Raw genomic sequence first — 24857 nt, 5'->3', positions numbered from 1 at the left:
AAGGTTGCAAGCCCCCAGGAGTCAACCAAGTATCTGATCAGTTCATGCTCTCTGTAGCTCCAAGAGGCTCAAGTACCTGCAAGGATTTCATCTGGGAGTCCATCTGCTGTACGAGGAATATGCTTAAGCAATTCACAAGCATATTCCTGTGACTGCATTTCCTGTGAAAATCGGTGACTACAAGGGTAGGATAAAGCAACCTGGCCCTGCAAACTGGTTGCCTTCTACCTTCTATATACAGAGAATGGCACAACTTTGCTTTTCTTGGGGTGTGTGTGTTTTTTTAAGCAAAATAAACAGTATATGCCTGATTAAACTCAACCCTGTAGACAGTGCCCATTAGCAAAGGAGGAACATAAGCAGAAGACTCAAGCTCAATGCAGTCCTGCTCCAAATCAATCACAGTAAACTGGTCTGAAGCCCAAAACACACACGCAGGCAGTGGGATTCAAGCATACAATTGTGTTTTTATAGACATATATAGAGTCACAGCCAGTGTTCAGAAAATAGAATCACAACTTAGAGGGGGTGTTGGGAAAGGTGGCAGAATTCATCCTTAAACACCGGGAGGGACAGGATGGCAAGGGGTAGTACATCTGAAAACATGCAAGTTGCTCAAGCTCAAAAGCTGCAGGAACTTTAACTAGAGAGAGACTACCATTAGGTGGACATCACTGAGGTTTCGTTTTTCCACCCATGCAATTTTTAATAATGTTGTGTTGCTGTGTGCAAATTTTACTAAGATCAGCAGAGTCACTTTCTGGTGAACACTTTAAAACATGCAGCAGTACTTCGAAAGTCTCTCTCTCTCTCTCTCTCTCTCCCCCATGAATAATAAAAAAAGCATGAGAATTACTAAAGGGCAAAAATCCCCTCCCTCAAGAAGTGCCACCCTCCTTTTCCCAGGCCACATGATAGATTTTCCTGAAACCAGAAAAAGAGGAAACTCGGAAAACACGAAACTTTATGGCAATGAGTACAGAACACACAATAAACTTTGGGGGGGGGGGGGAAGGTCACTCCTTTTGAACTAATCCTAAAGGAGGGGAGCCATGCAAGACAGGATGGCTGTCACCCAAACAGCTGGCACATGGAGTTGCTAGTGCTAATGGGGGGGGCAGCTTGGGGCTACCTGTTGCACGGGTTCAAGAACCAACTGCCACTTGCCACGCAGGCAGCAGCAAAATTAGCACCTTGCATCCCCTAGTGACAGGCCACAGATAAGCACTGCCACCTTTTGCTCTAGTATTATGAATAGGTGTGTAGCACTGACTTCTAACACAAAGGAAATAAAGCAGAAACTAAGCTTTCCTCTCTGAACTCCAGGTGGTGCATTTGGGGCACAGCAAGTAAACTTCCTGCAGTCAGGAAGAGAAGCCAAGTTAGCACATACACCATATAAGTATCTAGAGCATCACCAGTTCTCAGACAACTCTGCCAATACTTGGGGAAAGGGAAGGGACGGGGGGGAAGCCAGCCTCCACATCAATGTTTAGTACATTAGGCAACGCTGCTCTTTTGGAGACTCTTAGAGGATAAGTATTTGATAAGCCCTGCCACCCCTATCTGAGGGAGGGAAGCAGGAACTGCTCTGGAACATGTGGTCAGAGGGGTGCAGCAAGATGGGGCAACAGGGACCAGGCATCTCCACTACTACACAAAGGGCAAATTTTCCACCCCAAGGGAGCTTCTTCAAACAAGTTATCCAGGAGCAGGAAAAAAGCTGGTATTATCAGCTGAATCTGCTAAAGTAGCTTTAAATAATAAACCATACAAATTATTTTATGCCATCAGGACAACAGAGGTGCTTTCAGACCTGGAAATGGAAGCATGACAACAAAAATAGAGAACTTCATCTTTCAGCCTTCATCTCTCTCCCCAGCCAGAGTCAGTCCACAGCCAGCATTCCCTGGCCCCGTTTTTCTGCTGAATAAGAAGGCGGAGGCAGGGAGAGGGGGGGATGAGGAGGAAGGGAATAAAACCATTTGCCATTCAAGTCCAGTTCATGCCAAGACCCTCTCCTCCCCCAGAGCCCATCCATGCAGAGTTCTGCAGATGAGGGGCAGAGGGTGGGGAAGTCAACAGCTTAGCGCAGGTCCTCCTCTTCGCCCTGTATGGTTTTCTTGATGCGCAGAAGCATGGTGGTGAGCCACTGGTCCAAGCGAGAGATGGAATCGTACTCCTTCACCTGGAGAGGAGAGATGCCAAAGACTGAGCCCCGGGGTAGTTAAGGCAATTCCAAAGACATGCTCCTAAACATCTGGCAGGCCTCTGCATTCAGTGCTGGCCTGCAATGGCTCAACCAGCAATAAGACAGCACAGGTATCACATTCTTTGGTCTGTGTTAGATTTCAAGTAAAAGCCAATCTGATTTGAATCTAGGAATCACTGGCTCTGCTACAAGACAGATTTTGCTCACCGAGAGTGAACAAAGGGCAGTTTCTGAATCGAGATGCTGCTTATCCTTGCAATCCTATTGGTCTGCTCTCCAACATTTAGGGAGCTGATCTGGAAGTGACTTTCCTGGAGCTATACTGTGAAAAGAGCGCGAGGCATGCGGAGGCCTCAAACACCACCCCCTAAGTGTTCCAGTAGCAGGTTCCCACCCCATGCATCGCTTTCTCCCCTTCCCTTCCAGTTTGGCAGCCTGAGAGGGGGGATGAATTTAGCTCAGAGGCCTTCAGTTGCTGGCGCTCAATGCAGCACCAATGTCTACCCTCCGCCCTCCCCCCCACAGCCAAGCAGCTTCTTCTTACTCCCCTGGAGTCTGTCACATGGGAGGGACACACACTGAAAACACACAGAGAAGGCGAACGTTGGCAGCAAAGAACATGACCCAAACTAATGGTGCAACTCAAGTTTCCAGCCATGCAGTCCTGCTGCAATAGAGATCAGGGGTCTCCAAGCTTTTCGGCCAGAAAGCCGCATTAAGTACCCGGTACAGTGTTGAGGGCCGGAAAAATAAATAAATTTTAAATATAGAATTTAATACATCAGAGATGGAACTTGAATGAATGAATGAATGAATGAATGAATGAATGAATGAATGAATGGGCTCTAAGCTCCAGAATTTCTCCAAGCACCAACACACAACAAGAAAAAGTATGCATTCAAATAGACCCCCACTCCCACAGCCCACAAGCAGCTTACTTACATGTAAAGGAGTAAATAACCCAGAACCAGCATATCACAGGAAACACCCTGAGCATGTTCTGAGGGCCATGGAGGGCCTTCAGAGGGCCCAAAAATGTCACTCCTGGTTTTTTGGGGAAAACCGGGAAGGGATGTTTTTAAAGTGTTCTTTAGAAGGTATGCTGAGGCGTGGCCTCCCCAGCCCCCCGAACATCCTCCAGACGCAACCAGAGCACAGCTCCGTTCACATTTGGTCCAGTGGGCCAGAGGCTTGCAGAGCACCAGAAGCTTGTTGCAGGCTGGAAAGAGGTTCAACATGGGCCACATCTGACCCCCAGGCCAGGGTCTGGAGACCCCTGATATAGATTAAGAGACACTCAATACCTCAACCCCTCCCATACACCACTCTGGAAGCAGCAGACCTTACCGATTCAGTGTAGTTGTCGATGTTCTGTTCTTCGTGAGCATCCAGTAATTTCTGCAAAGACAACAGGAGATTAGAGCATTTTGGGAATGGTTCCCAAATACAGCAAGATGAGAGCAGCAGGACCTCACTGGGTCCTTAGCCAAGAAGCAGAGGGAGATGTTGAAGAGGAGTGCTGTAGGCACACACAGTTCACTGGCCTGAGAGACATTCCATCGGTGTGACTCAAGATAGAACCAGGTTTTTAGACCAGTAACTGATTCAGAGAAATACATACTGCAAGATTCAACATCAGGATCATCTCCAGTCTCTCCCACCCCCCTACCAGGGAGAGAGTTCTGACCCTCGTGTTCACAGAAGCAAGGCTTGTGTACCTTCGCCTAACTTCTAGTTCTAACAAGACACATTTATTCATCTTTGGTGACCGTGCGCTCAGCATCACCTTGCTAGTACCACTTTTTTTGTGCACAAAAATCTTATACACTGAGGATTAGAGCCAGATGCATCATGAGTCATGAAGCTTGTATGAACCCAACCAACCAAGGAGCAGAATTCAGTTTCCTTGTGTGCTTCAGAACTATACCAGGCCCCCCCCCAAAAAGCTCATCTTAGCTGCCCTCTGGCGTCCCCTTCCTCCTAAAGAGCAGGACACAGATGCAGTGGCGTCCCTAGGGGGATACGGAGGGTGCAGTTCGTGCCAGGTGACACAAATATGGGAGAGGTGACACCACTAGTGACTAAAATCGCGGCATGTAGGAATAATACCATCATGTTATATACCATTCAATGCATAATTTACAGCAGAACACAATGAAAAAACTGCATTGAAATATCTGTGTTCGATCAAAAGGTACAGTAAAAAAACCAGTCCACTGTCCACCACCCAGGGCACTGCCCCACCCCACTGCATGGGAGGAGGTCCATCATGGGGGTGATGCACTGACCTCCTGCACCGGTTGACGTAAACCTTAATGATGCCAATGCACAGGTGTGCCAGCACAACAATGTTGGAGGACCAGATTGAAGACAGATATACTCACTTTAACCAGTTTGCACTCCCTGGAATCCGAGAAAGCTGGGAACATTTCTTCATATTTCTGTACAGCCAGCTGTTTTTTGAAAAAAGGGGGGAATCCCAGATGTTATTGCCTGGGTTCTGCCAACCAACATAACATCAGAGCAGCCCAGTCTCCTAATTTCCTACAGGTTGCAAGGCTCCCCATTTCCAGCCGTGCTCATACCCACGTCATCACCACAGCCCCCTCGCCCAAACTCTGAACTTTTAATTGTATGGCTTCAGGTCCCGACCTCTCAATTCTTGCATGCTGCTGTTCATCTTTCCTCCCCTCCCCACCACTGCAACCCACTGGCAAATCTTGGAAGCTTCCAAGAACTCAGGAAGAATGTTTGGAAACTGGCAGCAGGGACAGTTAGAGAGCTGTGCTTGCCAACCCCAAATTTTACATGTGCACTTAAGATGCACATTAAGATTTTACATGTGCACATTACATGTAATTTACACATGTAATTTGCACATTAAGATTTTACATGTGCACATTAAGATGCATTAAGATTTTACATGTGCACTAAGATGATTATGGGGCTGGGACACCTTCCTTATGAGGAAAGGCTACGGCATTTGGGCCTCTTCAGCCTAGAAAAGAGACGCCTGAGGGGGGACATGATTGAGACATACAAAATTATGCAGGGGATGGACAGAGTGGACAGGGAGATGCTCTTTACACTCTCACATTAACACCAGAACCAGGGGACATCCACTAAAATTGAGTGTTGGGAGAGTTAGAACAGACAAGAGAAAATATTTCTTTACTCAGCATGTGGTTGGTCTGTGGAACTCTTTGCCACAGGATGTGGTGACGGCGACTGGCCTGGATGCCTTTAAAAGGGGATTGGACAAGTTTCTGGAGGAAAAATCCATTACGGGGTACAAGCCATGATGTGTATGCGCAACCTCCTGATTTTAGAAGTGGGCTATGTCAGAATGCCAGATGCAAGGGAGGGCACCAGGATGCAGGTCTCTTGTTATCTGGTGTGCTCCCTGGGGCATTAGGTGGGCCGCTGTGAGATACAGGAAGCTGGACTAGATGGGCCTATGGCCTGATCCAGTGGGGCTGTTCTTATGTTCTTAACTACAATTCCCAGGAGGCCTTGCAGGTCTCTTGTTATCTGGTGTGCTCCCTGGGGCATTTGGTGGGCCGCTGTGAGATACAGGAAGCTGGACTAGATGGGCCTATGGCCTGATCCAGTGGGGCTGTTCTTATGTTCTTAAGAGTTCATACACCTCACTTAAAAGATCCTTGATCCATAAGATCTTGGGACGCTGGGCCCTTTTAGTGGCTTAAGACCTTCTGCCTAGAAAGAGAAGAAGATTGTGGCTCAAACCTTGGCATTGAGCATGTCAATGCAGAAGTGGCAGAGAGCTGCCTTGAAGAAGTACTCCTTGGCACTGTATTTCAGCAGGGGGCTGTCCATTGCGCTGGTACCCACCTAGAAACAGCAAAGAGAAAAGCGAAGCCATTCAAAACGTGCCTAGAGACTGGTTCTCTTGGGAAGAGACATCTGTTTCCAACTCTAGTCACCTCCTTGCCTCACCAGTGTTCTCTACCCGAGAGACACAGATCCAGACTACAGTTTTGCCCTCAGGCACTGTATTAAGGCTTTCCATACATTCAAGACTTTAAACAGCATGGTGGAGACGGGGGACAGCAAGTCAGAAACAAACCTGCTCATAGATCTCAATGGCTTTCTGGTACTGCTCCAGCTGAGCTGCGTAGGTGGCCACTTTCAGCAGACACTTGTTAGCAGAGCTGCAGAGAGAGGGAAGACAAGTTAACCCATTTTTGCCCAGCCCACAGGTGTACACATTCGATCCCTGTTGCGCATATGCTACATCGGGCAGAAACGGCTTCAAGGCACCTGAACAAGCAGCGGTCTTGCTCCCTGTGTCCCATCTCCTTCCATACACACACTAAGAAGATACAGACAGCCGAGTCTGTGGCCCAAGGATAACCGAAACGCAGGTGCCCTGTTCACAAAAGCAGCTTAAGGAAAAAGGGTGATCCCACAAGGGGCATGCCCAGGCCTTGGATCTCCTTCTCAGCTTCCAGGACAAAGTACACCAAGGCAAACACATATGCTTCTCCGTTCTTGTCTCAGTGGAGTCTGGAGGAAGCCAAAACTGATGCCAGTAGCGGAAAACCCGACAAGACTGAAGTCTGTGACAGGCGGACCTCACTGTTGGGGGAGGAGGAGAGTGTCAGCTCCATGCTGAGTTAACGGATCTCTCTCATCCATGACCACAGGTAACAGACACAAAAGCCCACAAATTGGTCAACACAAGACATAATGCACAGAAGCCATGCCCCTGAAGGGGAGGTTAGTCCCACAGCAGAAACTCCATCTCTCTCTCCCCCTTTGCTCTTAAAGAGTACCAACATACCTTATCTCTTAGACTAAAAAATAGAAGCACAGTGCACTTTTTTCAAAATGATAAGGGAGCAAAAGACAAACCAAAAGCTACTCTGGTACAGTTCTGCTGAGATAGCAACCAAAAACAAAGCCACAGGATTGAGTGCTCTTCCTGAATTTGAGCAGGCAGGGCTCCCCTGCATGAAAGCAGGGACAGAACACTTGACAAAGTTCTAGACACTTCCAAGAAGCTCAGCATATACATGAACTCCACTACGGATGGATGACAGAATAGAGACCACTGATTGGCAGGTCAAATACACACCTGCCAGTATAACATGTAGTTATGCACTTGGCTATCAGGAGAGAGAAGAATGCTGCCTGCCCACATGAGGACACCAAGAATTGGATGCTTCCCCCCCCCCCACACCGTACAGCCAACCAAGTTGCGGTACTTATGTAACAAAAACTTGCAGGCCTTCCAGCTTGGTGTTATTTCTGGCATGGCTCACAGTGCTGAAGAAGCTGCCCACAATAGGACCTGGAGCCGGCCTTGTGCCTAAGGCACAGGACAGAATTACATTTCTCCCATCCTCACTGCTGCCCTGGGGAACTTCTCTGACTCTTGACTACTTCGCCTTGGGCAGATTTCAAGTCTAGCTTTCCTGCTCCAACATGAGCCACTGAACCATGCTGACTGTCCATGACCTGCCACTGTAGTTTTTTCTTCCTTTTTAATTAGGAAAAAAAAAAGCACTCATGCCCTGGAGCACTCTGGGATTGCTCAGAGATATGCAAATGAATTTGTATTTCAGACTCTTAAAGAGCCACTCACTTGGGGTGAAAAAGTTACTTTTTACTAAGGGGACACTGATGAAATTTGAGATTTTTATCTCATTCTTACAACTGATGTTCCTTACCTGACCTAGCCGCTCACTCATCAGAATGCCTGAACTAGAAGAAGTTTCCAAACAGTCTTCAAAGGCAGCCCCATATAGAGCCCTTCACAGTAGTCTAGCCAAGCCTGGAAGTTACCAAGGCACGTAAATCACAGCAGCCAGGTCACCCACTTCTAGAAGCAGTCACAGCAGCTTCAAGAGGATAAGTGTTACTACTTGCTATGGGTGCCATATGCGCTTAACAGCAGCTCTGAATGCAGAAAAGCCCCTGCACCACACATGAAGAGCATCAGCTTAATAATCAGTGAATAAAAGTCAGTTTATTTGCCATCATACTGCCCAGCAGTGACTCAAACTCCTGTTCAGGCCATCCACTGCCTCACTTGCTTTTGTGAAAGAGAAGAAAGCGCATTGATCATCACCAGTATACAGTATCTATAACGTATCACCCCAAGTCACTAATCTTTCCCAGCAGTTTCACACAGATGTTGACACAAAAGGAAGATGTTGTGGCACCCCATAAGATAAACCCCATGGGGTAGAACAGCTGTTCCCTAACGCAACCTTCTGAGGCCAACCCGACAGTAAAGAGTGGAACCACCTCAAAGGGGTGATCTTATAACAGAAGAGGGATACAGGGGTAACACCACAAGAGCCCTTTAGTTACCTGTTGGATTCTTCACCTTTGTAATAATCTGCAGCTTGCTCATAATGGGCTATTGCCTGAAAAGAAAGCAAACAAAGGAGAAGATAATGCGAGATCAGAGCAAACTCGGATTGGCAATAGCTCACCCCATCCCCCCACCCCCATGTTGGAGAGGTGCTGCCCCTGGAGTCCACCTACCCCCATTGCTGCTGCTTGCTTAGCCCACACCCTCTCCCAAGTTCTAAAGCAAATACAGATTTAGAAGGAGAAGTTACAGTGCCCAGGTATGCTCCCACTTTCAAATTTGTTCTGCAGCCTTCTGGGAAGAAACGCCTAAGGGAGCCGGGCATGACATATCCTTCAGACAGGCTCCTTAAGAGACACAAGACGGGGAAACTCCCTGCCACCGTATACCTTTTCAATGTCCACTAGCTCCGTCTCATAGATCTCTGCTATCGTTATGTGGTGCTTGGCGGCAATGGTGAAGCGACCCTGATGGAAAGACAGACATGCTAAACATGAGGAACTATTTGGGATCAAATCGGTACTTTTGTACAGTCCTGACAGCCTCAAGACAACCCATTTTGGAGTGCATTTTGGTGCATAATCCTTAAGTTGGTAGACACTGGGGCATTGTCCAGAGCCTTCGGTTTCATGGCCAAAGTCTGGAGATTCACCTGAATCAACCCAGCCATCCTCTTTGCAAAACACACCCCATGTTTTAAGCTGCCAGTTGGGCAAATACAATTACACTCCCCAAAGCACAGAGATTTAGACTAGGGGGAAAGACACTGAAAATCAAGTGTGCAGATATGGTCTTTAAAGGTTTAGTGTACTTTGAAGGATGCCCAGACTGGAGATTAACCTTGCCATTTCTCAATTCATTTGACAAAGCCCCCAGCTTTATACTTCAAGTACCCTCCACACTATAATATTGCATTGGTTTAAGGGCACACCTTTCCCAGCCCCCTTTAGAACAATCCCTCAGAAGATTAACTTCTTGCAAGATTAACTTGCAAATCCTCTGGCAAAAAGTACAAGCTGCTTTTTCTTCAGTTAGCAAACATCACCTCTAGATGACTTCTGTCAGGACCCCACCCACCAACGGCAGCAAGAACCCTAACCTTACTGCCTCCACCAAAGATAGTAGGAGTAACTTCTGCACACATACATCCTGACACAATGGCCCACACAGAGGCTGTCAGACACCCTGCTCCCCATCCCTCAGTCTGTATCTGCAGCCAATCTGACACCTCTCACACACAGGATTTGAACTGACAGCCATGCCTAAGGCACAAAGAAGACTCTGAAGAAATGCTGCCTTCTGTGGGGTTCACAGCCACACCTTCCCCTCCCCCCCAAATCCCAAGTTTTAAAAGAAAAACCACCAACTGACTTTTGAACTGGATAACAGAGACAACTCAGGAAAGACTTACCATGTCTGTGTAGATCTCAATAGATCGGAGGAGACAGTTAATGGCCTCTGTTGAAATAAAGAGAGAGTTGGCCATTTTAAACACAACATGATGAAGAAATAAGGCCAACTAGCAAGGCTGTTCCTCTGACTTTGCTGCAAGGGACAAAGCCGTGGGTTTATTTATAGCAAGGTCCCCTCCCTGGAGGAGATCAATAGCCACTTAAGGAAAAGCTGCTCAGGTCCGAGGATCTTATACAAAATGGAAAGAGTGCCAAGCAGAGCTGAAGGATTGGCTGGGCAGCTTTCCCATCATTGTTTGTGGTCTGTTTTGCACCAAGTGGGAATGGATGCAAGCAGATCCCCCCCCCCAGCAAATCCTCTTCTCAGAATGATATGGGTGACTGACTGCATGATAGCACAGCTAGTGCCCCAAAACCAATATAATGGGTTCCTATGCTGCCCTTCTGTGGCCAGTTGAGGAACTGCAGGGCTGAAACACATCAAGGTTAGAAGGTATGAGCTCTGTTCCCACCAACTCAGAACGCCACTCTTTAAAAGCCAGTTTCTAGTCCTCATGGTTTTTAATGAAAAGTTGTTCACCTGCAGGAGCAGAGGCTGCTGGCTTCAGAGCCTTCAAAATGATCACGTGGTTTGAGCTCCCAGAGTTTTTAGAGCAAGACTGTTACATTCAGCTGAGCTTCCTTCGGCCCCCTGCAGTTCTTGCCACAATAAAACTACACAGCACAAGCAGATGTGCAGAGGTTGTTCTAAGAGGATAATCTGCACTTCTTTGGCAAATGGGCTCTAGAAGGGCGGGAAAGGGCCTATCAATGTGCGCACGTCCACGCTGCGTTCAGTTATTCCGCTAGAAATATGCCATGCTTTCCCTGACACTATCACTTTTCCTGGAGAAAGCAACCATTGACTGAAAGCCAGAGATCAAGAAGCATCAGAAGACAATGACTTAAGCCAAGACAGGATCTCAGCAGCACCTCTACAGGGCTGGGGCAAGCCCTTGAGCGCCCCAATCCCCTCCCACACACCACTCCCCCTCCTGCAGCACAAAGACAAGGGCAAGGCAGCTTGCTCTTCAGCTCTGCCACTGCAGCAGCAGCAGTGATAATCGGAATGCAAATCTCCAAGATTAAACAAATCCCTGGGAGGATTAAATCTGTTTTCTCCTCAGGTTACTTCATTATCTTTTTTCACCCTAAACTGTTGCCCGGAGCCCAGGCAGCTGAGGGAGAGGGGGCCTCTTAGTTCCCACAGTCAGGCACATGAAATCCTGAAAGAGCACCTTTCGACTCAGAAGGGCACCAGAGCAGAGGCCCTGCACATTCTCGTTGCCGTGGGGAGACCACAAACTAGCTGGAAGAGAACCAGGTAGACTCTCCAACAACTGCTGCTTTCAAGGAAGGGGAGAAAAGTTGGCTCAGCCTGAACTCAGCTGGAGGTCACAACCGACTCCCTAAGTGAGTGGATCGTGGCTAAAGCACTGGGAGGCACTTCTGCCACGTCATACCAAGTACAAAGCGCAGGCTTTTTCTGTCTGCAAGAAAAGGGGACATCCAAGCCCCTGTTAGAGGGCAAAGCCTGAAGGTTAAGACTCATGAGTGGACAGACCACACTTAGCTGCACTGTACTGGGTGCCCTAACCTCACCCTAATCTCACCCTAACCTAATTATGTATAATACCATTCTATTACCCCTGGAGGCTGGGGATAAGAATAGGCCCTCAGTTTGGCTGTACTTGTCCTAAGAGGCGAAGAGGCGGCTAAACAGCCACCGGGTAGATGGGACTCGTCAGCCTGGGAAGGCAGCTCATCTGAGAGAAGGAAAACTCTGATCCCAAACCTCGACTGCCTTGTGGCTACATCCAGTTATGGAAAAGGCTTCAGGAGTCAACCTCGAGGCAAAATCCGGAGCCGGAGTCCCTGAGGCAGTTCATGGCTGAACACAGTCACGTTCTGGCAACTCCTGTGACGTCGCTGGAACCAACCGTATAAAGCCTCTGCCTTTCCATTGGACCATTTCAGCGATGTGGAGAGGGAGGATTTGCTGCATGGGTAACAGCCTATCCTCCACACCTACTTTACCCAGGCTTCGCGCACTGGAGAGGACACTCTGTTCCAGAACCACCATTCAGAGCGTGACACCATAGTCTTCCGAGACTGAAGGATGCCAACAACAACTAGGTGCCCTTCAAAGAGAAAGGCAGGATATATTTGAATAAAAAAAATTGGCATGCACAAGGTCCACACAGGTCCGGCAGGGGAGATTTGTCAACTGGTAGCTCTTACGCAATGCCGCAGGCAATTGAGGATTCCAGATAAAGTGGGACACCTCTACATCCAGCTCCAGGAGGCCAGCTGGCACTGTAGCTTTTGCCCTTCAGCAACCTACGTGACTTGCAGCTTCGGAGAGTATATGGAGCAGCGTTTCACAGGTAAGCACTGCAAGTCAAATAAGCCTCATACGCTGGCTCCCCCTTCCACCCACCCACCCCCAAATTGCCCAACCAGGAATACAGGTTCATAATACGAACAGCTATAGAGACACAGCCTGCGCATTTCCTCCACAAGAGGCCATGCATTTGGTTCATCTCAAGGCTGTGCGCTCTGCACAACAGAGACCCACTGTCTACAACCTAAACATGCCTGCGTAGATTCAATTATGCAAAACAGTATCTTCTGCATCCAAGATGCAGGTGTCCATGCTACTTGTGCACACGCTCCATTCCATTCCGCCACAGCTTTGGAGGAGGTGGTGCAACTGCCCCACCCGCCTCTTACCTTGAGGGTCCGCTTTCTTGAAGGCATTGCCAGCATCCACAAAGCTTGTGGCTGCGTCGTGCTTGTTCTGCAACTGGAGATGCAGCTGGGCAGCCTGGCAAAAAGCATTCCCTGCAGCTAGGAGAGGAAGACAGGTCACAAGGCTGTGTGCAGTGCTTGAAACACAAATGCAACTTATGCTCATTCCAGGGTTTGCTCAGCTCAGAGCTGACACAGCTACAAAATGGCTGCTCCCGAGAGCAGACTGGTGCTGGCTGCCATTGCTCCCCCTGCCCCCTTCCACACTTCCTCTTCTGTCCCATTCCCATCTTTTTCAAATTCAGGCAGCAACAGAGGGGCAGTGGCTATGGCACTGCCAGTAGTCGGAGGCAGCATTTAGCACACTACCCCTCAAATCAGAGCCCCTCAGAAGTCTATCCTATCTCCCTGAAAGCCAGGGAGGAGGGCAGCAGAAGGAAAACTGCTGTATTCTTGCAAACATATATATTTTTTGGCTTATATCTTCAGAACCCTCATTAGCTGCTGGCTGCACATGCCACGCAATGGGGATTTAGAACCTGCAAAGCTTAACTCTATTATCGTCCTCTTAACCAGTATCCATATCAAGCTGAAATGGAAAGGGCATAATCCAGAAGGGTCCAAGGTAGTTCTCCATATCACAAGAGGCCATCATAAAAACCAAACCAGGAACCAACAAGCAACTGACCGACACAATGGATACCCTCCTCCCAAGGAAGCGCTGTTACCCTTCACAGCCCACTGTCTTGAGTCCCCAACTTCCCACTTTCCTGTGGACTACACATCTGCACTGCAACATGAGTGAAAAGAATCATTCCAGATCCAGTTAGTCTGATGTGTGGTTGATCTGTTCACACATGTAGTTCTGAAGTACAGAGTTTAACCTATGAGAAGAGAATTGGGTGCTACATACCACTCCAGTTCTTGGCCATTTTGAACATGTTGGCCGCTCTGGCGTAGATATCACATGCTTCTTCAACCCTGGAGGAGCCGCCTCTGAGGAAGGGGGGCAAGAGAGAGAACACGGTTTATAATTATCTTTCAGATATTGTTTTTGGGTATTCAGGAATCCTTACAGGGTCAATAGGTAGGAGATAAGCATTTTTAATACGTAAGCTGTGCCACAACAGGCATCTTGTATGAGACACATTTGCCATCTGAAGTTTTCAGAAGTACTTGTATGCAATTTTATGATTTGATGCCCAACTGACTCGAAGAACTAAAAAGTTGAGCATAATGTTTTCTTCAGTTGATTAGTTAGGTTAATTAATGACCAAGTGTTGCAGCCTTACTTAAACATACCTATTCGGAACAGCACAAGACAACTGAATTCCAAACAAGAGAAAATCCCTGGCTTTGTCTAAGCAAGGTCGCCTTCAAAGGGTCCCTAGAAGTCAGCACTGGAGGCCTTGCTCCATGGCTACCATTGCAGGAAACCAAAAGAGCACGTATGCATCCCTTTTCCATCAAAGCAACAACATAAGAACAGCCCCACTGGATCAGGCCATAGGCCCATCTAGTTCAGCTTCCTGTATCTCACAGCAGCCCACCAAATGCCCCAGGGAGTACACCAGACAACAAGAAGACCTGCAAGGCCTCCTGGGAATTGTAGTTTAAGAACATAAGAACAGCCCCACTGGATCAGGCCATAGGCCCATCTAGTCCAGCTTCCTGTATCTCACAGCGGCCCACCAAATGCCCCAGGGAGCACACCAGATAACAAGAGACCTGCATCCTGGTGTCCTCCCTTGCATTGGCATTCTGACATAGCCCATTTCTAACATCAGGAGGTTGCACATACACATCATGGCTTGTACCCCATAATGGATTTTTCCTCCAGAAACTTGTCCAATCCCCTTTTAAAGGCGTCCAGGCTAGACGACATCCTGTGGCAAGGTGTTCCACAGACCGACCACACGCTGAGTAAAGAAATATTTTTTTTCTTTTCTTTTTCTTTGAAATCTCTTTTTCCTTGAGATGAACAAGGAGATGAAACGCCCTCCGCAAAGAGTTCACAAAGTCCCATCTCTGTGGTGGTGCCTCTTAAAGACTTTGGGCTGTATTGTAAGGTTCTCTTCTGGAAAAGAAGAACCTTTGGATTGTCTAAGTTTCAACAAGGTTTAGATCTACATTCTGAGCTGCTGTTTTTTGTTTTTTTTTAAATTGCTATTACTGATTATTGAAATTGTGTTTACTGGTAGTTCTATGGCTTCAACATTTTTTATTGTTCTCCATTTATTACTTAATCATATTGCTATTGCATGTGAAGTCGCACTGAGCATGAGCACGGAAACAGAATGTAGCAGTCAGCCCCCCAAAATACAAGCTGCCTCAAAGAAAATTAATCATGACTGAGTTTCATTGAAACGAAGGGGGGCGTTAGTTGCAACTAAACTTGCCTCATCAATTTAAATTATGCTTAGCCAAGACTGACTTTCTTTAGAAAGAACCCAAAGGTAAGGAGAGTTCCAATTCTTTGGCACTCCAAGATCAGACTCAGCCCTACAATTTGCACTGTGTACCTCTCTGATTGGGGAGACTTTTGCAATAGGAAACAAGTGCCCTATTCCTGAACACCACCAAACCTGCCCAAGACTAGGGCTATTTCTCTCTTCTTAGCAGTGCCCCAAACAATCTGTAAAGGAATATTTTCTCGCAGGCACCTGGCTAACAGGCTTTTGTCTTTTAGCAGTTAGAAAACATTACAGTACTTTTTTTTCCCCACTGGAAGCTCAAGATTCGTTCCCTTTGAGAATTGCTTGCAGATGGCAAGAAGTCAGAAGGTTGCCAGAAGCCTCAGTTTCAACGGAATCAGTCCTGCGGTTTGGAAGAGAAGCATTTCCAAGCCCAGGTTCTCTCCTGTCTTTGGGAGGAGAAGGGGCCCCAAATAAAGGACCAGAAGTGCAGGGAAAACCAAGGCTATGTTCCAAACACATGTTCGAGACACTTTTGAAAATATCAGCAAGAGTTAACTGCACCCACCACCACTTCCCCCAAACCATGAAAAAATCCTGCTTGGAAGATTTCCAAGCTACGGTGGCTGGAAAAGCTGGATTTGAACAGCTCATAGTCTCCAAGCAAAAGCAAGATGTCAGTTATGGCTTAGCTCACTGGCATCAAGTGATAAATTCCTGGGCCAGGGCAGCATCTGCCTATCTCACAATACACAGCACAGCAGTACTGTCCTGCGGGCACTGAGAATATGGAGCTCTAGCCATCCTCTCTGGCATAGAAGCCCTCTAAGAAATCCTTGCACAGTCACAATACCAGGGCAGAAAGAAAGGCCAATGCCCGGATACCCAAGGCACATGGACCCAGTATATTTTTTTTCCCCTTCAGTCTTGTGCAGGATTGATACCTATATATTTTATAGTAGTGTTTAGAAAGTCTGTGTTCCCCAAGGGTTCCCCAAGCCAGCTTGGGTTACAAGCCAAGTATTTGTGGCAACCGCCAGTCCTCTCTCAAGAACGCAGGCTGACAAAGACAACAGATAAGGTCTTTTCTCACTTTGCACCAGCGTGTGCGAAGGGCAAGAGAGCACAAATGTCTCATCCAAGGAACAAACAACATGTCACCTGTTTCTCACCTTCTCTAAGCCCCAATGCAAAGTGAGAGAGGACCCCTCCAGCCCCCAGAGGCTTCTTCCATTCACTGAGAGTATTTTTATGTTAGGGAGGGAGGCTCACTAGAGTGGGAGACGTTCCCACTGACAACCAGGGTTGTGGAACTCTGTATTAAATGAGGTTGGCTTTTTTCTTTTTTTTTTAAATGATTTTCTCTTTGGGTCTATTGTGACAAAATTAAATCACTGAAGTGTTGTAAGGAAGATAAACAACATCACTGGGGAACAGTTTAATCCATAAAACGCCCCTCAGCAGAAATCAAAAGCATTTAATGAGGCTTCAATACTTAAGAACATAAGAACAGCCCCACTGGATCAGGCCATAGGCCCATCTAGTCCAGCTTCCTGTATCTCACAGCGGCCCACCAAATGCCCCAGGGAGCACACCAGATAACAAGAGACCTCATCCTGGTGCCCTCCCTTGCATCTGGCATTCTGACATAACCCATTTCTAAAATCAGGAGGTTGCGCATACACATCATGGCTTGTACCCCATAATGGATTTGTCCTCCAGAAACTTGTCCAATCCCCTTTTAAAGGCATCTAGGCTAGACGCCATCACCACATCCTGTGGCAAGGAGTTCCACAGACCGACCACACGCTGAGTAAATAAATATTTTCTTTTGTCTGTCCCAACCCGCCCAACACTCCATTTTAGTGGATGTCCCCTGGTTCTGGTGTTATGTGAGAGTGTAAAGAGCATCTCCCTATCCACTCTGTCCATCCCCTGCATAATTTTGTATGTCTCAATCATGTCCCCCCTCAGGCGTCCCTTTTCTAGGCTGAAGAGGCCCAAACGCCGTAGCCTTTCCTCATAAGGAAGGTGCCCCAGCCCCGTAATCAACTTAGTCGCTCTCTTTTGCACCTTTTCCATTACTTAAAAAAGAACACTTCCTCATACTTGTACATCTATTGCAGCCTCTGACGAAAAGCACAGCCACAACTCTCATCTGAAAGGTCTCTCACAACTTCTTTGTTCCTTACTGTAACAGAGGAAAGGGATCACAAAGGATGTGTCTACAAAACCGTTTAGCAATCATGGACCGGATCCCCGAGAACTTTGGTTCTATCAGGAGACCAAAGAGCAGCAGAACGTTCCAGGCCAAGGATCTGCCATCTCGAGCACTTGAGAGGGGAACATGCATGTGTCCCTTGCAGCCAATCCTAGACATGCCTCTTAGAAGTCAGGCCCACAGAGGTGCGTGCCACATCAGTCTGCAGAACAGGTGAGCCCAAATCCTAGCTGTCCTATCAAAGAACAGATTCTCAGCTACTACGCACACCACCTCCAAGGAAGGAGGATGGAACAAAAGCAACACACAATTATCTCCAAATGTTTACAGCCACTAGAAAGCTGGACTGTGTCACTGCTGGCAACAACGGAAGCATTCTTGATGGCTCTCCCATTTTATCATCTTCCCTGCACCTTTGTTCCTCATCCTTAGAACATAAGAACATAAGAACAGCCCCACTGGATCAGGCCATAGGCCCATCTAGTCCAGCTTCCTGTATCTCACAGCGGCCCACCAAATGCCCCAGGGAGCACACCAGATAACAAGAGACCTCGTCCTGGTGCTCTCCCCTACATCTGGCATTCTGACTTAACCCATTCCTAAAATCAGGAGGTTGCGCATACACATCATGGCTTGTACCCCATAATGGATTTTTCCTCCAGAAACTCGTCCAATCCCCTTTTAAAGGCGTCTAGGCTAGACGCCAGCATCACATCCTGTGGCAAGGAGTTCCACAGACTGACCACGCGCTGAGTAAAGAAATATTTTCTTTTGTCTGTCCTAACCCGCCCAACACTCAATTTTAGTGGATGTCCCCTGGTTCTGGTGTTATGTGAGAGTGTAAAGAGTATCTCCCTATCCACTCTGTCCATCCCCTGCATAATTTTGTATGTCTCAATCATGTCCCCCCTCAAGCGTCTCTTTTCTAGGCTGAAGAGGCCCAAACGCCGTAGCCTTTCCTCATAAGGAAGGTGCCCCAGCCCCGTAATCAGCTTAGTCGCTCTCTTTTGCACCTTTACCATGTGCCCCCCTTGTGCCCCCCTTTTCCATGTGCCCCCCCCCCCCAGCAACTGGCACAGGCTTGTTTCACAGCCTGCAAGCAGTCATTATCCATTTCGGCTCCCTGCTGCAGGAGGTGTTCAGCTTCTCAGGGCTCAGATGAGGGTAGGCAGGAGAGAGAGCCAGGTCTGACTCACCAGCTTGGTCATATGCCCTCAGTTCCCTGCACCCCCCCTCCCTCCTGCAAGGCAACGGATGCTCCTGTTTCAACAACAGACACTGCCTGCGGGGAGCAAACAGATGCATGGCTAGGAAAAGCTGCAGGCACAGACCGGTTCTCTCCTCATCCGCCCACAGGTGACAGTGCAAGAGCCACCAGCTAGGTTCTAGCTAAGCTCCATTTTTAAAAAGGATAAAGCATTTCCTACGAACTCCCGCTATTCTTGCCACAGACAGCTCAAAAGGAACTGACCCCTCGCGCTCTCATGCGCACACTCAGAACAATGCAATGCCATCTGCCAGCTGGAAGGTGCAGGCCGGCCCCAGGGCCTTTCTAAGGACACTTCCAGCTTCCAAGAAAAAGCAGCCTCTCTTGCTGCTGTTATTTTCCATTATACAGCTGCAGATTAAATGAAGGGAAGCCATTCATCTCTGACCAAGATCAAGTTCTATCTATTATGCAACCAAAAACACTCAAGGGTCATCTCAAATTTGACAATTAAAGGAAGAGCTTCGCTTGCCTGAGGAAGGGCAGAACTTGAGAGAGAGAGGGATGGCTCCATCCGGGAAAGGCTACAAGGACATTCGTCACAAGCTGCAGTACTGGCAGGCTCAGCAAAGTCTTGGTTTTAAGCAAACACCAGATTCCTCATTGCTGGTCTGTGCACCCAGGGCTAGTCTGATTGACTCTCTTCATTGCTCCCAAGGACACTCAGTTCCTCTCACAAAATTCTTCTGCTTGCTGCTTTGCACTCTCCTGCCTTTCAAACTGGGCTACAAGTGCTAATAAAGCTTCCTCCTCTGACTTCAGAAAACAGCCATAGGGCTGTAGGGAAGATACATAAAACTAGGAGAGTACCAATGTTCTTTTGAGTCCTGAATTGCAGAACTGGCCCAAGACCCTCCTTTTCCCCTATCTTTTCCTGAGTCACTGTTAAGATAAAGATACATCCTTAAAGATGCAGGTACAAACCTATATCAGATCTCCCCATGAGTCAGACTTCACAGAGAGTAGGTGGTAGAAATCCACCACAAACACCCAGGGCCCAAGTCAATGACATTTACTTGGTCCCCTGCAGTGTGTTTTGCTTTGCCTCCCAACAGTACTTTCCACATATTATCAGGCCACTGTGGTGTTCCAGGGTGGACAAAAAGCTGCAGTCAGTAAGCACTTGTGTCACACACTTCCGGTCCCCCTCCTGGGGCAGGGGAGGAATGATCAAGTTCCAGCTTTAGGTAAGGATTCCATCCACCATTCCTTGAGGGTTCTAACCTTCCTGACAACACCGCAAATGCTTCAAAAGCAAAGGGGATACAACCTGATCCTATAAGGTTTGTGCAGAAGTCCTACTGAGTTCCCTACTACGTACTTGGTGCGCACAGGAGTACAACCTCAACTCACAACACTCATACATTCCATGAGCAAGCAGTCACTGCCCAGTTCATCTCAGAGAAGTCAGCAGCCCTTTCTGGGACAACAACAGCTCTGGCACACCTGTCAATCAACATTTGTCATATGATTGCATTAGGCTTGCACAATCCCTCCTCCCAAGCATTAAGCTGCCTTCTGGGACAGACACCTGGGATTTAACCACCAGCCTGGACAGCAGCAATAGTAATAAAAACCAGGCTGGAGCACAAGGGCCCAGGTGCTTTTAAGTGGTCTGCAGCACCTCCCACCAGCGTGTTACCTCCGCCACAGTTATCCCACCTGGGCATAGCAAGAAAACCTGTGAAGCAGAGAGAATTGGAGAACAAGCTGGGCTCAATTATTACTGCATGATCAGGGAGGAGAGAGGTATATGAGGGTAGATGAGGAAAAATGATATGTTTTTGTGCAGTGCCACTGAGGCCAGATTGCCCCACACATCACTAGGTCATGGTTTAAGTTTCTATTTCAGCTGAACAGAAACTCATTTGCCAATTGACCACTTCCCAATATTTTGAAAGCAGGATGGCCAGCCTCTTGTCATCATACATGGGAGCAAAGCATGCTAATTAATGTCGTGCCTCTGAACAAAAGAAAGCAAGACATATGTGGTACAGAGCATGTGGCATCGTTCACAGAAAAGTTGGGCAAACACTGGAAAAAGTCAACACTCAGGTGACAAGCTGAAGAGCGCAAGGCGCACAAGCCAGCAAAGATTAGGGAGAGTTCTGACATGACAGGCAACCAAGGCTCCTTGGCCTTCCACAAGAGCACAGCCAACACAGTTTTCAGGTACCCAAAAGAGCACTGCTCAGAAGAGTCTGCCCAAGTTTTACAGTCAGCCCATCTGGTTGGTAGTAGCACAAACAGGCCCTTTTCTGTAGTGACACTGGGCCTCTAGTGGGGGCCATCAGGTGAACTCCCTTGCTGCTTTTAAATGGATCACAAAGACCTGATACCATCAGGCATTTGATGGTTTATTTCGTTCCAATTTTAACTGTTTTCCTTGATTTGTTCACCATTTCAATTTACTGTTGAATGCTGCCTTGGAAGGTTTTTAAACCTGAAAGGCAGAATACAAATACTTTAAAATAAATAAAAATTCATGCACACCCCCAAATGTTACTCCTGTCTTGGTCCCACTGCTAGCCACCAATCCCCCCCCAACCCAGTTGGTATTCTCCTTCCAGCACCACATAAACCCAAGCCATTGCTCTCTCTAAGATGTGCGACCAATTGGACATGGTGCTCATCAACCAGGAAGTTCAATGATGACATCATTGCCGAATACACAGGGGTAGTGCTGCAACAAACTTCCAAACATTGGCCCAAGCCCCAGTGCACCACTAGTAATTCCAATCCCACCCTCTTCCTACCCCCCCCTGCACCCTTCCCCACTGTCATCCCTGCCCTTCCCCCACACAGTTCTTCTCTTTATATATTGCCCCTTCACATACACATACCAATACCCAGAAAAAAATGCCTTCCCATTCATTCAGTGCCCTGCAGCCTCAACCCACCAGCCATGGAGCTTATGAGGTGACCCTAGGCCAATCACCAATGCTCTCAGCCTCATCTAGCTCTGAGGGTTGTTGTAAGGATGAACTTGGGGGGAGCAGAGAGAAAAGAGAGCAAGCCACTATACGTGCCAGCTTGAACTCCTCAGTGAAAAAACACAAAATAAGATTACCTAATGCAACAATGAACTGGTTCCCTTCTAGACCTTATACTGAAGCTCCACCCACCCTTGCATATACCTCCTAAACAGGAAGAGGCCATAGTTCAGTGATAGAGCCACTGATTTCCACACAGAAGGCCCCATGCTCAATCCCTTGCACCATCCCAGGTAACACAAAGACAAATCCCTGTTTGAAAACACGCACAACCACTGTCAACAATCCTGGGCTAGACAGCCCAACAGTCTAGATATAATAAAAACAAATACATTCCTCATGCTGGGAAGTCACTGCCAGCCAGTGTCAACAACTAGGAAAAATGATGGCATGACTCAGTCTAGGATCACAGGAAGCTGCTTGGTACCCATAGTCAGGCTGGCATGACACTGGCTGGCAGCAACTCTGCAGGACTAGAAATACAGTATCTGTCTGTGCCCATTTTGGATTTTAAGAAGCTACTTTATAAACACCAAATCTCTCTATCCCCCTAATCATGGCCAGCTGTTGCCAGGCCACCACAGCAAACCCTGAGCTAGACAGCCCAACAGCCTACCCTGATTCAGTATATGACACACAAACAAATACATATATCCCTAATCAACTGTACCCTCCTCTTTCCCTGGCTTCCCACCCACAGACACCACTGAGCTAAAATATTAAACACACACACACACACAAAGGCACCCCAAATTCCTTCACTTATATGTTATCACTGAAAGGTTTGGGGGTGCAGCTCTCCTGCCTTTTAGCGGTATATTTTTAATGGTGCTTTCTCTCTCTCTCAATTATATCCTTTCACTTCTTTAATACAATCCACACACACATTATACAACTCTTTTATACATTTATATATATAAATGTCTCTATAAAAATACAGACTTTTGTAACTATATACAGTACGCACAAATAAAACGTGTGCCTCTATAAATACACACATCCCTGAACATACAAATAAAAATATGTGCATATATTTACACATAAATCCTTTACTTGATGCATATGAGCACGTATGTAGTTACATGCATTCTGGCGAATGTCTGGCAAAGTACGAAAGAAGCTTAGAACGTCTAAGTATAGGGTTAGGGTCAGTAGGCATTCTATTAAAATTCCTAGCTAAAGTCCACTAAGTGAGAACAAAACAAGCTTATTTCATACTTTGTCCCCCCCCCCAAAAAAAATGGTAGGCATTTTATGTAAGATCAGAACAAAATAAGCTTCTTTGATACATTGCCTTGAGTTTCATACAAGACCTGTTACAGTTTTCTTCATATGCAAATTTGCTTATCATAGAGGGGAGAACTGTCACCCACTCTTGTTACCTTGGACTCTGTTTCATTATCCACAAATACTGTGCTAGTGCACTCAGGGTTGGGTGGGCTCAGCACAGCTATGAGAAGGCAGGGGCGAGAAAGGTTGGGGGAGAAGAGACAGTGTCCTCTTCACTAGCAGAAGGCAGCGTGGGCACTGTGCAGGGGTGGGAGGAAGAGATGCCTATACGGCATATGGCCAATGGGGCAGGGGGTTTTGGCCCGTGGAGAATCGTTGGACACATCTGTGTCAGCTTCCAGACTTGCCCCACCATCTTGGGGATTCCAGCTGAACCTTCACAATCCTGGTGATGATGAGAGGTCTCTGGAAGGTTACCTGAGGGTTGCAACAAGCCTAGGGAAGGTGCCAAGAGACAGGAGGAGGAGGAAAAGCCACCCACTCCCCACTGCTGAAAGAGGCCTCATTGATCTAGCAACCTTTGATGAGTTGAGGGATAGCCAGAAATTGCCACACCTTTGATGCATTGAGGGACACCCAGCACAGAGGAGCAAGCATCAGGTGTTGGAGGCATTGATGAGTCCCCCCACCTTGCTATCACCCAGCCCCATAGACTTCAAAGTAAGATTCAGGTTCACGAAGTTCCTAGAGTGTAAGGTGAACAGGGTCCCCTGGAACCTAACCCAATTTTCCACATAGGCTCAATGATTCAGTATATGCTTATTTGGTATCCACCATGTTTTCCAGGAACCGAACCTTAGTGGACGATGGGAACTGACTGTAAACAGCACTGCAGGCCCACATCACTTACCTGATATGCCAACTCCAACTCCCGCAGCTGGAAAAGGAAGAGGGGGGCAGAGCAAGGGACCTTTTCCAGCTCTGCCAGACCCATCTTGAGGGGCACACGAGAGGCAGAGCACAAACCAGACACAGCCATCTTGGGCAGGAACACTCTCTCATAAGGCATAAAGCGTGCCCCTACATCTGGGAGCCTGATCTGCACATCCCACACCGCATCAGGCAAGGGTGGGCAGCTAGCAGCCCTCCCCCCAGCACCAGGCTTGGAAGCAGACTGCCCCAGGGAGCTCAACTTCCCAGGCACAGCCTCAAGACCCCGAGGCACAGCATCCTGTGACAAAGAGTTCTGCAAACCCAAGACAGCTCTAGCCCTGTCCCCCCATTCCATTTCCAATCCAGGAAGTTAAAGAGGGAGGAGAAGAGAAAGATTTGGGCCTGGGGGGGGGGGGGGTCGGAAGCTAACTACCTCAGGGAGCTCACTTCAAGACCTGGAAGCAGAGCATCCTGGGGCAGGGAGTTCCACAGGCCAATGACACACTGGTTTAAACAAAAACGCTTTCTCGAGACCCTGAGGAAGAGTGTCCTGCGGCAGGGAGTTCCGCAGACCCACAAGAGGCTGGACTAAAGACCCCGAGGCTGGGGGCTTTCCATAGGGCCCTGAGGCAGAGCTTCCTGCAGCAGGGAGTTCCGCAGACCCACTACAGGCTGGAGGCTTTGCAGAAGGCCCTGGGGCAGAGCGTCCCGTGGCAGGGAGTTCCGCAGACCCACGAGAGGCCCGGCTCCAGCGCCAGAGCCCCGCAGGCCGGGAGGGGAGGGAAGCGCCGCCCAGCGGCCCCCGCGGGCCTCACCCGAAGAGCCCCGAGAAGAAGCCCTGCGAGCCGCGCACTTTCTTGTCGGCCTCGGCCAGCAGCTGCAGCGCCTCCTTCTCCTTGCCGCTCGTGTCCATCGCCATCGCCGCGCCTCGCTCGCCCCGCACTGACAGCAGCCCGCTGACGACGCCGGGCGGGGGCGGGGCCACGTCGCGCACGCTCGCGCCGCGCCACACCACGTGACCCCGCGGGGCGGTGCGCCCACG

At 48.2% G+C, this 24857-nt stretch overlaps 1 protein-coding gene across 1 annotated transcript; it reads right to left on the bottom strand.

The window, feature by feature from the left end:
• Window positions 1-447: 447 nt before the first annotated feature.
• NAPA (NSF attachment protein alpha) lies at window positions 448-24793 on the bottom strand. Its single transcript, XM_066638326.1, has 11 exons — window positions 24631-24793; window positions 13671-13753; window positions 12740-12856; window positions 9967-10013; window positions 8945-9022; window positions 8552-8607; window positions 6300-6384; window positions 5960-6064; window positions 4597-4665; window positions 3560-3610; window positions 448-2188 (listed from the first exon to the last, which is right to left on the bottom strand). Exons 1-11 carry the CDS (start codon window positions 24732-24734, stop codon window positions 2087-2089), a joined length of 897 nt encoding a protein of 298 aa, XP_066494423.1. The 5' UTR covers window positions 24735-24793; the 3' UTR covers window positions 448-2086.
• Window positions 24794-24857: the final 64 nt, after the last annotated feature.

Source organism: Tiliqua scincoides, chromosome 10, assembly GCF_035046505.1.
Source record: "Tiliqua scincoides isolate rTilSci1 chromosome 10, rTilSci1.hap2, whole genome shotgun sequence".
In the NCBI taxonomy this organism is placed as follows: domain Eukaryota; kingdom Metazoa; phylum Chordata; class Lepidosauria; order Squamata; family Scincidae; genus Tiliqua; species Tiliqua scincoides.
The sequence above is the reverse complement of the archived record's forward strand: the minus strand, read 5'-3'. Positions and strand labels throughout refer to the sequence as shown.

Excerpts from the sequence above, each read along its gene's own strand:
- NAPA (XM_066638326.1), bottom strand. The coding sequence starts at position 24,734 with ATGGCGATGGACACGAGCGGCAAGGAGAAGGAGGCGCTGCAGCTGCTG. Across the intron at positions 10,014-12,739 it reads CAAGAAAGCGGACCCTCAAG|AGGCCATTAACTGTCTCCTC; the intron begins GTAAGAGGCGGG and ends TTATTTCAACAG. Across the intron at positions 8,608-8,944 it reads AGCTAGTGGACATTGAAAAG|GCAATAGCCCATTATGAGCA; the intron begins GTATACGGTGGC and ends CTTTCTTTTCAG.